The sequence below is a fragment of the Hyperolius riggenbachi genome, chromosome 1 (genome assembly GCF_040937935.1).
Source record: "Hyperolius riggenbachi isolate aHypRig1 chromosome 1, aHypRig1.pri, whole genome shotgun sequence".
Lineage (NCBI taxonomy): Eukaryota > Metazoa > Chordata > Amphibia > Anura > Hyperoliidae > Hyperolius > Hyperolius riggenbachi.
Window position 1 is genome coordinate 515,237,109 of NC_090646.1, and position 16,715 is coordinate 515,253,823.

General features: G+C 44.6%; 1 protein-coding gene across 1 annotated transcript in view; it reads right to left on the reverse strand.

The window, feature by feature from the left end:
• Positions 1-317: 317 nt before the first annotated feature.
• The window catches only part of VPS37B (VPS37B subunit of ESCRT-I), a 53,788-nt gene continuing 37,390 nt past the window's right edge, over positions 318-16,715 (reverse strand). Inside the window, exons 2-4 of the mRNA XM_068244223.1 lie at positions 10,066-10,237; positions 9,863-9,945; positions 318-3,507 (exon numbers count right to left, since the gene is read on the reverse strand). Of these exons, the coding sequence (XP_068100324.1) occupies positions 3,019-3,507; positions 9,863-9,945; positions 10,066-10,237 (744 nt within the window). The 3' untranslated portion in view covers positions 318-3,018. The remainder of the gene's footprint in view (positions 3,508-9,862; positions 9,946-10,065; positions 10,238-16,715) is intronic.

Below are 16,715 nucleotides of genomic sequence, written 5' to 3' on the forward strand. Positions count from 1 at the left end.
ATTTACAGTAAAGTGGCTCTTAGCAAAATGTACCCCCCAAAGAAAGCCTAATTGGTGGCGGAAAAAACAAGATATAGATCAGTTCATTGTGATAAGTAGTGATAAAGTTATAGGCTAATGAATGGGAGGTGAACATTTTTCACATGAAAACGATGGAACGCGAATGGGTTAAGGTGTGCCTGCAGTAAATTGCTTAGTGAATACTACATGATTTATCACTATGATGATAACTGTAAAAACAGCTCAGAATCGTTAGACAAGAGATAAGCTTAATGAATTATGGCCTTTAGCTCTGAACAGTCAAGTAGTTTCTCAAATTTTAATCCAATCCAAAATTTGTAGTTTATTGAAAATAACCAAGTAAATTAACATCTGTAATATTAGTCATATGACAACAAATAAACCTTTACATTATAAACATGTACTATTGTAGTGTCTGCATGGAGAAAATCTGAATTTCTACTACTAAAACATGCTCTAGGATTCGCCTCTTGTGGATGCCATACCCCTATTTGGTCTTCAAGTAGGTAGTGCAGAAGTGGTGTAACCAATGTGCCATATATTGGGTGCCTTAACTTGTCCCACAGCTTTGCAGTTAAAGTGTACCTGAGGTGGATTGTGACCTAAAAAGCAGATACTTATCTATAGAACATAAAGCCTCTAGATTATACATGTTAAACACCAGCCCACAAGCCAAATCTGGCTAGCAGAGCCATCAAATTTGTCCCGTAAGTGGTGTCCCCCACTATGCATTATGTTTGGCCCACTCTAGACCACCAGGGAACCTATATTGGAGATGAAGTTCTAGATCACCAAGGAAGCCACATAGGGAGGAGGGAAGTACTAGACACCAGGGAACTGTATAGGGGGAAGGAGGCTATTAGATGCCAGGGAACTTTATGAGGGAGGGTGCCACTACATATTGAGGATGGCCTGCGACTTGGTCTATGTGTTCAGTTTCTGACCACCTTGTACTTGGAGTTTGACACCCATACTCTAGGTCAGTGGTCCTCAAACTAAGTCCCATGGGCCAGATGTGGCCCCAAGACTTTTTTTTTACCACCGCTCCCCCACACAATGTATTATTTATAGATGTGGTCAGCTATATCTTTAAATATTGGTGGTCAGCATATTGAATAGCTGTGCTGGCACCATCCATCCACATGGAAGCAGTAATTTGCTAGTTTTCAATCAAATTCCACATCAGTTGACACTGCTGTCCAATTGGACTGCAGGTTGTCACCTGGGTATGCTTCGCTGTCTAGCCTGCAAAGACTTCTACATCATTTTATGTATATTCCAGCCCCCCAGCAGTCTGAAGTATGTTGACCTGTCCCTCAACCCAAAACGTTTGGGGGACCCCTGCTCTAGGTCTTAAAAGAGTGTGTCCCCTCTATGTACAAGCATGACTATGGCTGCATCGTAAACTGGAGCTGCTTGTTCACAAGCAGCTCTGTGCTCCTGTGTAGGGGCAGCATGGCTATAACATTTAAAAGGTTCATAGGCAGTGTCCTGGAGGACACAGTAAGCCTCTTGAAGATCCAGAAGCTTCCCTCTACCAAGGTAAAAAATATTTATTTTAGGTCACAGTCCACCTTTGGGGAGGAGTTCAGACAACAAAGGTAACAGCAATATAACAGTAAAGAGCAAAAACACAGCTCAGGCACAAGAAACTATCCAATCCTGGCCCTATTACATCTGTTTCCAACAATATTCTAAATAGCATTATGCTTATTACATAGACAGCATGTTTAAAAGTAACATGGAAAGGGACTGTGATTTTGTGCAATATAATCCAATAATGCAGATACAGGACTACAATGATACACACCAGTATAAAATGTTCTGTAAAAACAATGCCAGAACTATTTACTGGGCAACCTGTTTAAGAGATTCACAGAAGACTATGCTGGATCAGTAGTCCAACACAAACCAGAGAATAATCAGAATACTAAAGCTTGCTTTTGCCACACATCCAATTGCAAGTCTTACAGCAAAAGCTGATACATTATATGGCTTTACCCTACTGTAAAAGTTTTCCTACCTAGATGTGGCACAATCCGAGTGTGCTACCACTGGGAAGAAAAACAACTACCGTAATATATAAAATTCTAGCATTAACTACATATTAAGATTGGCCATGTTGAAATAACCGGCCATCATTTTTTAAAGTTGCATAAATAAAATGGCTGAATTCATACATTCCAACAGGATTGGAAGTTATGAAGTGAACCAGCTGTAATATAGCATAGTGCTAACTTACAACACAAGGAGCCCTTGCTTGCAGTCACAGCTCAGCAGTGGGCAAGAGACAAAAGAAAAAAAGATCTGCACCCTCTTCTTCTCAAAGTCCAGGAGTAAAGCGGTTAGTCTAAGGCACATCAAAGCCACGTGCATAAGTTTATAAAACGCATCGCTGTCAGACGAGGAAAAAAAAATTGCATCCACTCAATACGCATTTAGTTTGCACATAATAGATTTTAGTAACATTCTAATCCCTGAATGATACTGTTAATCTAGCATTACTATGATTCGAGTTATGAGAGACTGAAAAATCAGGTGTAAGATATGCAGTGCAATCCTCATTGTTCAGCACTCTGCTCAGACCTTGTGACTGGAGGCCGCTGGAAACCTGAGGAGTTTGGCAATGGACCAGTGCATGTTTTTGTCTAATGCACAGGCGGTCGATTTTACCATTACCAACAGCTGCAGCACAACAGACCTACTCATTCCAATGCAGCATTCACAAAATGGACTTTAGCATGGGTAAAAAGCGAGGGTGGTGCAGCAAGGAGAAAATGATCACAGCGCTCGCTCTGCACCCCTGCTTCACAACCAAAATGGTTAAAATAGGAAGTCTGAAAACCAAATCCCACAAAATATTAGATTAGAAGCCAAGAGGTCTGCACCTGTCCTGTGAATTGCTGCAGTCCAATATGTGCAAGTCTTATACATCCAGCTCACAGAACTGAGGAAACTGGGAGCACCAATGTCTAAGTGAGCCGCATTAATAATGGATCACTGTACAATAAAGCCGGGGGTAGGAGGGAGACGTGGAGGTGGTCTCTGAGGGAGAGCTGGGGGATACTGAGTGTACGGGTAGCCAGGTTGTGGCATCTGGGGGGGAAACTGGTACCCAGCTCGAGGAGGAAGAGGTGGGCATGGAGATGCTGCATATGCAAGCTGGGGAACAGGCTGTTGTGCAGCCATTGCAAAAGGAGTTGGATACATTCCAGCTTGAGCGGAGGGTGGAGGAGGAACGGCTCTTCTAGGTAATACAGCTGGAGGTGTATTCACAGCTGAGGGATACGACAGTGGCGGTGCTTGGAGACCTTCAGCTGGCTTTGGCTGTACAGAAACCTGGGGAAGTCTCTGCCCCTTCATCACCATTTCTTGCAGTTTCTCAATTTTTACACGTCTTAAATGCGCTAATCTGCGCTTCTGCATATAGTCATCAATGAAAGAATCCAGCTGTACCCCGCCATCCAGGAAACTCTCCGCCATGTTCTGTATGAAGAGACAACAAAATGACATTAGAACAAGCATTAGAGCATGGGGCGGTGAGTTGAAATCTACACCCTAGCAGTCACATCACTATCAAAACGGCGTAGATTTCAATTAGCGTCATCCTTAAATGGTTGAGAAGATATAAGATTAATCCTGTACAATCAACTGATGGGAAAAAACACTGCCCTTTCTAATGCCAAGAAACAAATACATGCATATATCCGGCAGGGTAGCACTGGTAGTTCCTTAAAGGGAAACCTTCCTTGAACTGACAAGTTGATGAGATAAATATGTATCTACAGTCCTAATCCTACTTAGAACTATGTTCTATGGAAAGTGTGTTCCTTTCCTGACAAAGCAGCACACAACAGGTGGGGTGGGCAAGCAGGAATATGCCCTTGGCCAGGGCTCAGCTGAGTCAGTCCACCAACAGGATCGCTCGCTGACGTCGGGGGCAACTCCACACACTCTAGATTCTCTGTAAAAGTGGTAATTATTAGACAAGTTTAATCCAGCGTGTGTACATAGCTTTAGAGGTGATCTGATTAACATGCATCAATATATCAGAGGGCAATATAAAAGCTTAGCAGATGAGCTTGTTGTCCCTAGACTTGTGCAAAGAACAAGGGAGCACATGATCTCTAAATAGATGGCAAAAACTTTTTCATCTATATGGAGAAGGGTTCTTTACAGTAAAGCCCTGTACACACGTAGGAGGCAACAGTACAGGGATGACACTGTACATACAAGTCACTAGGCTGCAGCCTAGCGGCACATTTTGTTGCTATGCAGGAGGTGACAGGGCGAGGAGAAAAAAACAAAAATACTCCTTACGGATCGCTGGCTTAAAGGGACACTTAAGTCAAACAAAAAAAGAGTTTTACTCACCTAGGGCTTCTAATAGCCCCCTGCAGCTGTCCGGTGCCCTCGCCGTCTCCCTCCGATCCTCCTGGCCCCACCGGCAGCCACTTCCTGTTTCGGTGACAGGAGCTGACAGGCTGGGGACACGAGTGATTCTTCGCAATCCCAGACACATTAGCACCCTCTATGCTGCTATATGGTATATGATATATGCTATAGCAGCATAGATGGCGCTATTGTGGCCAGGAATGCGAAGAATCACTCGCGTCCCCAGCCTGTCAGCTCCTGTCACAGAAACAGGAAGTGGCTGCCGGCGGGGCCGGGAGGATCAGAGGGAGACGGCGAGGGCACCGGACAGCTGCAGGGGGCTATTGGAAGCCCCAGGTGAGTAAAACTCATTGTTTTTGACTTAAGTGTCCCTTTAAGGTATCGGGGCCTATATACACACACTCGATTCTCGGTGGTGACTGCCTTGGCCACATTTCCTCTACCGTATAATATCTTACCACCGGAAGTAGATATAGCAGATTCTATATCTGCATTTTACTACTTACTGCAGCAGGTGCAGTATAATCACTCCCTGGGAAACTTCACCTGAAGTCCCAGGGCCATGACAGTTAGTCAATGGGAGCGGGTGGCTGCCGACTGCTCCCGCGCACGCTACCATTAGCGCCGGTTAGCGGGGACATTAATGAATAATTAAATGTAAGTCCCATAATCAATGAACGCTGACATCTATTAGATGCCTGCGTCATTGCATCTTCCGGCTGTTACACTGCCACGCATTTTTTCCAATTCGTGTCCTTATGTACGCGAATCGGAAATAATGACAAAGGACATCTTGTGGCCAAATAGTAAAACTACATCACACCACATTTTATTTAATAAAAATACTTACACTTACTCCTAAAATTAACTATTTCCCTCCCACACTCCCCCATAGTACCCAAAGTGAGTGTGTGTAAATCTAGATTTTAAAAAAAATTAAATAAAAAAAAATACATAGTTGCCTTAGGGACTGAACTCTTTAAATAGGTATGTCATGGGGGTATATATCTGTGATTTGTAATTTGCGAGCTTATAAATAGTGGACGCAAAACTGAAAAAATGCACCTTTATTTCCAAATAAAATATTGGCACCATACATTGTACTAGGGAAAACATTTTACACGTTGCAATAACTGGGACAAATGGGCAAATAAAATGTGTGGGGTTTATAAACAGTAGAATGTTTTATTTTAACACTATAATGGCCAAAAACTGAGAAATGAATTGTTCCCATTTTTTTTTCTTAGGAGTCTAATTAAAATGTGTTTAGAATAAAATAATTCTTAGCATAATGTACCTCCCAAAGAAAGCCTCAGTGTTCTCCCCAGGATCAAATAGGTGGGCGCGCCGCCTGGGTGAGGTAAGCCCCCCGCCTGGCTGCGTCACACGCTGGGCTCTCTCCTCTGTACGAGTGCTTTCCAACAGGCTCGTGCAGGTATTGGCTCAGCTCGGCGGTAGGCGGGACCATCTGACTGCAGCGTGCTCTTCCAGGAACGAGGCGCATACAGGCAGTCAGTCACAGAGAAGGGACTCTGGTGTCTGTGTAGCTATAAAGGCACAGCAGACTACGGCCATTTGATTTGGCTTTGTAATTCAGAGCCTCCTTTCCTCCTCACAGTTGCACCGCTAGGTCAGTTGTCTCTTTCTCTCCCTCCCTCCTGAATGTGTATCCGTAATTACTTGCCCGTCTCTGTGAAATATACGGCACTTGTGTTTAGAAGACTAGAGAGGAGTGGGGAGTGCAGGCAATCACTCACCTCCTCCCCCGGCTGTCACAAGACGCACGGAGCAGCTGCGGACTAGTTGCATAGAGAGGGGATGTTTTGGCTGCCTGGAGAACGAAGCTCACCAACAGCAGCACCGAAGAGAACAAACCTGATCAGAACAAATACAGGCAAAACGCATGTAGCTGGCAGCTCAGCTGTGACCTCAGTCAGTTTGCACACAAAAAAAAAAAAAATCTGTCCTGATGTTTATTCCCCCCCCCCCCCCCCCCCTTTAACCCAAAGGATACAATAATAAACCTGTGAATAATAATACACCGTGTGTATCCAGCAGAACATGGACATGCGACACTATTCCTGATCGAATAAATGCATTCAGCCGGAAACAATTGATGGGGTCCACAAACAACAAGGGAAAACTTTATCAGATGATTGGTAGAGGAATCAACCCCAAAACCATTCACTGAATAATTGTGTTCGATCGGTACCATTAACGATGCCCAATACATATAGCTGTATAGCTCTGGACATGTGTTAACTATATGATGTCTGTTTCACCTGCGCTGTCAGACGGATTTCTGTAGCTGCAAATATAACAAAAAGCACTGTTCACTTTAAAGTGTACCAGACCTGAAAATAGTAAAAAGATTTAAGCCCCATCTATACTATAAGATTCTTTGTGCGATTCGATTACGATTCTATTTACGATCCGATTAAATCCGACATGTCCGATCGGGATTCGATTCAATTCGCTTTGCCATTGCAAAACAATGGCAAATCGAATCCCGATCGGACATGTTGGATTTAATTGGATCGTAAATAGAATCGTAATCGAATTGTACAAAGAATCGTATTGTGTAGATGGGGCTTTATACATACCTGGGGCTTCCTCCCCAAAATGTTTTTACTATTTTCAGCTGAGTCCCTTCAAGACAGATGGTGTATTTCTTAAAGTGAACCTAAAGTCAAATGAAAAAAACGAGATTTACTCACCTGGGGCCTCCCTCAGCCCCCTGCAGCCGATCGGTGCCCTCGCAGCCCCACTCAGATGCTCCTGCACCCGCCGGCGAACACTTCCGGTTTGGCCGTCACCGGCTGACAGGAGGCTGCAATAGCAGCATAGGGGGCGATATACAGGCTGGGAATGCGAAGAATCACTCGCGTTCCCATGCCTGTCGGCCGGTGACGGCCAAACCGGAAGTGTTCGCCGGCGGGTGCAGGAGCATCTGAGCGGGGCTGCGAAGGCACCGATCGGCTGCAGGGGGCTGAGGGAAGCCCCAGGTGAGTAAATCTCGTTTTTTTAATTTGACTTTAGGTTCACTTTAAAGCACGCCTGAAATGAGCCATATGGAGGCTCAGTGTTCTCCCCAGGCTCTTTTGGCCACATGCTCCACCCATCTAATTTTGGTGAGCACCCGGCTGACATCAGCTTGTTTCTTCCTCCTATGCTGTGAGCAGAATTGCGTCAGCCCTGCATTCCCCCGGTTGTGCCCCACCCGGCTACTTTTTCATGCCACCCAGCTGGAAAAATTTTCTGGGGAGAACACTGAAGCCTAATTGGTGGTGAAAAGAACAAGATATAGATAATGTCATTGTGATTGGTTGTCATTAAGTTATTGGCGAAAGAATGGGAGAAGCGCTGACAGGTGAAAATTGCTCTGGTCCTAAAGGAGTAAAACCCCTCAGTGGTCAAGTGGTTAACCATTTCAGCCCACGGGTATTTTTCACCTTATGCATCAGAGCAATTTTCACCTCCCATTCATTCGCCAATAACTTTATCACCAATTATCACAATGAATTCAACTATATCTTGCTTTTTCCGCCACCAATTAGGCTTTCTTTAGGTGGTACATTTTGCTAAAAATAATTTTTTTCTAAATGCATTTTCACAGGAAAATAAAGAAAAAAAAATGCACAATTTCTCAGTTTTCAGGAAGCATATGGAGGACAAGAAACATTTTTTTTGTCAGAAAGACAGCGGCTTCTGATGAGAAGCCGTCGGTCTTTCTACCGGGGACTTAGATCAATGAAAAAACAGTTATAGAAAATTATTTAATACAAAGAACTGTACTGTATAAAATAAAAATGTAAACAAGGCTTTAACCACTTGCCGACCGCGCACTCATAACGCGCGTCGGCAAAGTGGCAGCTGCAGGACCAGCGACGCGACGCAGATCTGCGTCGCCGGCTGCAGGCTAATTAATCAGGAAACAGCCGCTCGCGCGAGCGGCTGTTTCCTGTCAATTCACGGAGGGGGGCTCCGTGAATAGCCTGCGGGCCACCGATCACGGCTCGCAGGCTAAATGTAAACACAAGCGGAAATAATCCGCTTTGTTTACATTTGTACAACGCTGCTAACAGTAGCAGCGTTGTACTAGATCAGCGAGCCCCGGCCAATAAGCGGCCGGGGATCGCTGTCACATGACAGGCAGGAGCCTGTTAGAGGCTGCACAGGAAAGATCCGTTCCTGTGCAGCCTCGGATCTCCGCGGGAGAGGGGGAATCCTGCGGTGGAGGAGGCTTTGAGGTGCCCCCCCCGCCAGCCACACGCAGGCAGGAGCGATCAGACACCCCCCCCCCCCAGCACATCATCCCCCTAGAGGGGAAAAAAGGGAGTGGTCTGGTCGCTCTGCCTGGTGTTTGATCTGTGCTGGGGGCTGCAGAGCCCACCCAGCACAGATCAGCAAAATCAGCACTGGTCCTTAAGGGGGGGGGGGGGGGGGGGAGTAAAGGCTGGGTCATCAAGTGGTTAACTAGAACAGAATCATTGCTATCCTAACCTTTTCTTCTGTGTGGCTTTAACAAAGAACTTATCCAAGGACAGTTGTTGTTTATTACTTTTGAGGATTTCACAGAAGTCAGATTAAAGGGACTCTGTAACAAAATTTTCATCCTTATTTCTTCTATCCTATAAGTTCCTATACCTGTTCTAATGTGGTCTGGAGTACTGCAGTCTTTCCTAATTGCACAGTGGCTGTATTATCTCTGTTATATGATCTAATCTTCTCTCCTCTGTCGGGCTGAGGCAGTCAGGCTGGAATGTGCTGTGCTGCTTGTGATTGGATAGAAGCTATACAAACCCTCTCCAGGCCCCCTGCACACTCTGTATGACTCACACACTGAGCTACTCTCAGCCTATCAATTGCTATGTCTTGTTTGTAAACACTGCATAAAAATGGCAATTACAAGACAGGATTGCAGCAGGGAGTGGCAGAAACAGCACAGAGGGGCCCAGGAGAACATAATGAATAGAATGGTATGCTTTTTTTATTGTAAGAATTTTAGAGTACAGATTCTCTTTAAGTATAATCCTGCAGCGTCAAGGAGAAAACCACCGTCGGCTCAGATATAATGCCGTGGCGCATGTATACGTTTATTGCTCGTATATCAAGTAAAAATTTCACAAAATGTTTTGCTTGTATTTTAAAGCGCTCTTAAACCAAGGCACTCTCAATCTAAGGTTTTACTGCATTTCCCCACTTCCTGTCTGAACAGGAAGTTATGGAAAATCTTAAATGGGGACACAGGAAGATATACTCAAAAGTAAAGTACTTTTTAAATGTAATTTTGCTTTCATCCAAAATCGTCTCATAAGTGAAAAGTCTGCACCCTGTTGGTTAGTCAACTGATAAGGCCAATTCAACTATAACAACTTTGTGCTTGTTTCACCTCACAATTTGGACTGGAATATAAGCAACATAAACCGAGAGTAAATGGGTTTACCTCAGTTTCCTCCTCTATCTTCGCTCCCTCAGTCTGCAGAAGTGCTAGCAGGGTTTCCAGTGAAGCATTCACAGATTGTTGATCTGGAATACAGAAACAATATAAATCACCACATATCCTTCAGCTCAGTTAACCTGTATGCCAGCCAGAAACAGGTAGCAGAAGAAATTTCAGGTGGGGGAAAAAAAAGTTTCAAAGTTTACCCAGCTTTGTCTTCTTCAGCTGGTGGGCTTCCATGAGGGTCTGCAGTTCCTGGTATCTCTGTGTCAGAGTGGCCTTTAAGCTCTCCAGTCTGGGCTGGTAAAGCAGGTTTGCTTCTGCCAAGCTCCGGTTCCCAGCAAGAGTCATCTCTTTATTGAGCTGAAGATTCTGAGCCTGCAAAGACACATAACACAATAAATATCTGGAAGACGTTTATTACAGGTCACCTTCCAAACTACAAACAAGAGCTTCCTGTGTGAAAACAGAAGGCAAGTTATCGAGGTACAGACAGACTTTCAGTTACACTCCTGTACAAAACCATTCAAAAGAGAGAAAAAAAAAAAAAGGAGGAGGTAACATTCGACAGGACTGGGTGAAGTTACAGCAGAGAACAACAATCACTTGATGAGTGTATGGGAGGGCGGGGCAGTGAATGCTCATGCAAACCTCTGCCAGAAGAAAAAAAAGTTAAAAGTTACATGCTTCTGCCAGCTGGGCACTGCGTTTTAGAGCTGTGCGCTGCTCCTGCCGTCATCAGCCATGCCTAAAGTGCGATTGGGATGCATTACAAGATGCAGAGTCAGGGTGCGTGTTGGACACTGTAGCGCTGCTCTCTCATGTCATTTCTGCATCTGTACCGTGGTGAAGCCCATCAGGGGGGGATATACAGCACTGTCGCGGGTCATCTCGTATGCTTTCCACAGCTAGCCTTTTGAGCCCCGCGGCAGGAGAGAGCAGCGCTACAGTGTCCAACACGCACCCTGACTCTGGGTCTTGTAATGCATCCCACTCGCACTTTAGGCATGGCTTATGAAAGCAGGAGCAGCACACAGCTCTACAACGCGGTGCCCAGCTGGCAGAAGCATGCTGGGAAGTGTCGTACAGTACTTGCAGAAGAGGATTGTGCCAGGGCTGGAGGGCGAGGTATGTGGCTGGTATGTTCTCACAGGCACTGGTCGGGATGGAGGGCTGTACATGTGAGGCAGAGTGGATGAGGGGTGTGGAGGCCACCATTCCTGCTCAGCAGTAGTGTAGGTGACTGGGAGGGAGTGTGGTGTGCTACATGTGAGTGGAGACTGGCTGCTCATCAGCTGCTGCATACACAGCAGAACACACCCAGCCATTCAACTCACCTGTATCTGCCCCCAGACTTCATCTGAATTGATAGCCCCTGTCTGTGTTCTGTTGGGTCAGTACTCAGCCATGGAGTCAAAGATTGACCACAGGGAAAGGACCATAAGATGCCCCCGAACCATCGATGCACCAGGATTAGTTTTTTGTCCACTAAACATAGGTGCATCATATGGTCCGGAGCGTCTTATGGCCCGAAAAATACGGTAGTCATATGGCACACACATTTCCTAAAATACTGTATATGTAAAATGTGCATGGAAACCTGCCCAGCATACACATCTTGTAATGATTTTTTTTTCTGTGCAAAAGTTTCTTCAGATGCCATTTAAAGCTAGCAGGGCAGCAGGAGGTTATCAGAGCCCAGAGCAGGAACTAGCACAGGAGAATGGCTACAGTCTGAACACCTTGGATACTGCCAAATCCCACCCACTAAACACTGTAGACTGCAGGCCTGAGCACCCTAGCACACTTCTGTCTGCTTTTTAGCAACACATCCATGTTACAGTTTGAAAAAAGTAGATAGAAGCGTGTTAGGCTGGGTTCCCACTGCATGGATCAAAAAGAGGTCCGGTAAAAAACCAATCCGTTTTCCATTACAAACGGATCAGTTTGTTACATATGGGCATCAGTTTTTTTTTTTTTTTATCTGTGTGTTTCATTCCCCTTCGCCACCTGCTCAGCATACTTGTCACCATCTGCTTTGTCCAGCAGATCAGGAATTAATCGCCGACTACCCACACTTGAGTTTTGTTAGTCGGAACTGCTCTGTTCTGAATGGACTGGATATGAATGGATCCTATTGCTTTGCGTAGTATCAGTTTACATCCGTTCCGCTAAATGAATTTTGTTTTTTGTTCCAACGTGAACCCAGCCTTTGTGTGCTCAAATCCTGCAGCAAACCTGAACTGAAACGTTCCTAAATCTGACCACAGCTCTACCATGTTCTAAAGTAACAAATTTACTACATTTACATAGCATTGACATTTTCCTCAGCCCTTTTACATAGTGTATATGATCTTATAACTAACTGTCCCTCAGGAGCTCACAGTCTAATTCCTACCGTAGTCAGTCAATGTTTTATGCTGTCTTTGTAATCAAAAGCCATTTTTTGGGTGAGACCAATCAACCTATCTAAATATTCTTGTTATGTGGGAGTAAGCTAAAGTACCTGGAGGAAACCCACACAAACACACGAAGAACATACAAACTCCATGTGGATGGTGTCCTGGCCCAGATGTGAACCAGACATCCTAGCATTGGACGGTAAAACGCCCATCTAACAAAATGACAATGGAGCCATCTAACACTACTTTTCTTCTAAAGCTCCATACCCATCAGATGAAACTCTTCCGCTGAGACTGATAGTGCCCCCCTCCACTGAGAATGCAGCGCCTGAATGGCAGCCCCTGACCCCTGGGCTAGTTATGCGAAACTCAGTTCCCCTCCAAGCAACAGAACACATCTCAATATTACATCCTAGACCAAGGCTGGTCAGACTATGAACCCAGCGACAGAGGGTGGGATTCCACGCCTCTCCCTTTCAAAAATACGTGAGAGAAGCAATTTACCCAATTGCACTCTCCAGCGTCAATCTCCATGGCAACGACAGTGTTACGGGACCTGCTGTCAGTACGTTCCGGCGTGTAACATGAAGCCGCTGTCACCATGGAGATAACTGCTGGAAAACGCAATTGAGTGAGTTATCACCCAATTTTTCCTGAGCACTCATTTTCCAAAGGTAGAGAAAAAGACACGCAAGCTGCAGAACGTGGCCCGATCCATGAAAAGTTTGTCCACCCCTGGCTTAGGCCCTTCAATGTCTGCTAAAGATCCAACATACTTGAAGATCTTTACAATCACCTGACGCTCAAGCACCACAAAGCTAAAGACAGAAAGCGAGGAGATCTTATGGCTGGGGTTTCACAGACAGACAAATGATACATATGTAAATCTGGCAGAGGAGAACATATAGTTTGGTTTTATTTCAGACACCCAGAGTTCAGGTTTACTGAGAGTACATCCCAGTTCCAGACACAAGCATGCGATAATGCCCTGGGGTCAATGCCCACCAGTCTCTGCATTGATTTTGTATGTTCTCCCATGTTTGTGAGACTTTCATAACTCATAACTGCCAAGAAAATTAAAACAATCTGCAAATTCATCCTCGAAAACATTTTGCGAGATCCTTCAAAGACCAGATCAAAGGAAAACTTGTACGTTCTTAGAGCTTTGTGAGGGACATCAAATCTTTTTCTGCAGTGTTGGGCAGACTAAAAATAGCAACTCTACTAAAAACCTACACAGACATTGGTGACTATATGCCTGGAGACACTTGTGAGTAAGCAGGTAAGCCCAATTGGTCTCACTGGTTCATTCTGCCAGGAGCTTAAAAAAGGAAAATGCCGCTTTCATTATAAAAAGTCAGCTGCCAAAAAATCACTACACAGCTGAAAAATGGCATTCAGGTATATAATAGGCAAACACCAGCCCTGATCTAGCCAATTAAGACATTTTATTTAAGCTGGCAAACCATTTAAGACTTTTCACATGGATGGCTGAACTAAGTGCCAGCCACACAGTCCCGATGCTGTTCTGCCAGGCAACCATTTGGTTTCTATGTAATGAAACTGAATGGCAGCTTTTGTATCTACATGTGTCAGCAGTTAACATGGCACAGTTGTTATACAGCAGGAGAGCACTGCATGGTAAAGCAGATCCGAGATGAAGAACTAACTATAACAAGTAACTTGTCTATATATCTTATCTAAAGTTTAGATAGTTTACACAGCCCATCTAGCTGCAAACAGCTTCAAAAGTTTATGATTATTTATTCCTGTGATACAATGAGGGCAGCCATGTTCTGTTTGTCACATTGTCACAGGCTGAGCGCTGGAGATGCTATCAGCTTGCCTGTGTGTAAATTCAGTCCCCTTTCCTCCTCCCTCCTCCCCTCTGCCTCTGAAGTCAATAGCTAGTAACCTCCTCCTCCTCCTCCTCCTCCTGCCCAGACTGAGCTCCCATAAGCCCTTGCTACACTGCTAAGGCACTGTGAAAAGCTGTGGGCGAGGCTTGTTTAGTTTATAGGGAATTAGAGTATTAAAACAAAACAAAAAAAGTACTGTGTGCACTGTGTCACCTATAGCAATCTTGTCCAATCATAGTGACACTGCATGGAAAGGGCGCTTGAGACAAAGGGCGGTACATGATAGAATGGCTTCCAGTGGCCAAGCTAAACAATGCTTTAATTTATCTTAGTCATTTAGAGATCTGGTGTGGTGGAGCTCTGCAGTGATGTCATGGGATACCCGCTAGATTCTCAGGGCCAAATTTATCAAAGCATTACCAACAGTTTTTTCTTCTCAAACTGTTCTAACCAGCAGGGAGAACAGTTCTGCACGATAAGAACCTTCTTAAATCCTTAAATCTTCTTAAACTTATAGCGGCAGTTTAGCATGAATTTCTAGAGCTGCACTACAGTTAAGAAAAGTGCAAATCCATCCCTAAACTGCTGCAGGTTAAGAAGTGCTTAATAGCAGTTCTACAGATAGTGCAGCAGAACAGGCTAGGCATGATTTGTGAAGGGCTCCTACCCCCTGCTGAATTCCTCCTCAGAGCCTGCCTCTATCAATACAGCAGATGTACTGGTTACCTCAGCAACAGCAATTCCCCTAATGCTGGGCATACACGACATTCTGGCAGGCTTATCAATCGAGCCTGATGGCTCGATTGATAATATCCGACAGGTCCGATGACCTGCCGGATAGATTCCCTGCTTGATCCCCGCCGGCGGACAAAAGCGGGGAATCGAGCGGCTGATTAGGAGCGCCCGCTGGGACGAGCAGGGATCGATCCGCGCGGACGAGCGGGGACGCGGCGGGGGTCGATCCGGCGGCTAATCGGCCGCCGGATCGACACATGTATGCCCAGCATAACACACTGCATTGTCTTATAGACCTTCCTAACTTAACTCCTCCTATTTTACAACAGTTTAGAAGGAATCTGCACTGTTTAGTAATTTCTTAAAGTGGACCCAAATTAAAAATACAAGATTTCAGAAATAAAATCTATTTTCTAAATTATAATAATAAATAGTAGCCTTTTTTCAGCTGCATGATGTCAAATATAAAATATTTTACATTTATTGGAGAAACCCCTCCCTTCCTTTCATATTGCCGGGAAATAATCCGGCAAACTGGTGGAGTAGATGGTGTCCAGCAAAGGAGGAATTGCTAATGGCTGCCACCTGTATAACCCTAATTATGCAAAGAGGAAGGTGAAAAGCATGCACTGAAATGCTCATAGGCTTGAAGGAGTGTTTATTTATCTTTGTATGTGTCAGAGTGGTGCAACTAAATATTTTGAATTAAAAAAAATGTTTGGTTCCGCTTTAAGATGTCTGAGACAATTCTGCACGGATTTCTAAAAACCTACCAATATTTTGTCTCAGACACTCTTGATAAATGTCCCCCCCTCAGCCCAAACAGTGCAGAACGGCTGCCTCATCAGAGAGTTCCCTCTAGTGTGTGTACAAGACTTGAGATTTTACAGAGCCTTTTAGATACTGCTAAACATAGTTTATACTGTACAAAGCAGCAGTTAGTGATACAAGAGCCACTAACACCTATGCAATTACAATGAATGGTCATAATTTCAAGAATGTGCGTTTCCATGGTGCAGAAAAAACAAAGCCATAAAAATGTCAAATACCCACTCAGTGCAAGCAGTTCAACACCTACAGACCCGTAAAGGGAACCAGAGGTGAGGGTAATATGGAGGCTGACATGTTTATTACCTTTTATATAATGCACATTGCCTAGCTGTCCTGCTGATCATCTACCTCTGATACTTTAAAGAGACTCTGTAACAAAATGTTCAGCCTCATTTCTTCTATTCTATAAGTTCCTATACCTGTCCTAATGTGGTCTGTCTTACTGCAGCCTTTTCTAGTTGAACAGTGGCTGTATTATCTCGGTTATATAATCTAATCTTCTTTCCTCTAACGGCATTGTCGGGCTCAGGCAGGAATGTACTGCTCTGCTTGTGATAGGATAGAAGCTATACACACCCTCTCCACGTCCCCTGCAGGCTCTGTGTGAGTCACAGACTGAGCTCCTCTCAGCCTATAACAAGCTGGTTAGCACCCATGTCTTTTGCTTGTAAACACTGCCTAAAACTGGCAATTACAAGCCAGGATCGCAGCAGGGAGTGGCAGAAACAGCACATAGGGGCCCAGGAGAACATAATGAATAGAATGGTATGCTTTTTATTGTAAGAATTTTAGAGTACAGATTCTCTTTAAGCCATAGACCCTGAACAAGCATGCAGATCAGAGTTCTGACAAGATTAGCTGCATGCTTGTTTCAGGTGTGCGATTTAGACCTTATTGACCAGAAAGATCAGCAGGACTGCCAGGCAACTGGCATTGTTTAAAAGGAAATAAAAATGGCATATGGCTTCCATAGGTCTCACAGCTTGGGTTCCTTTTATGCTACTTACACACCCGGACGTTACAGGCGCA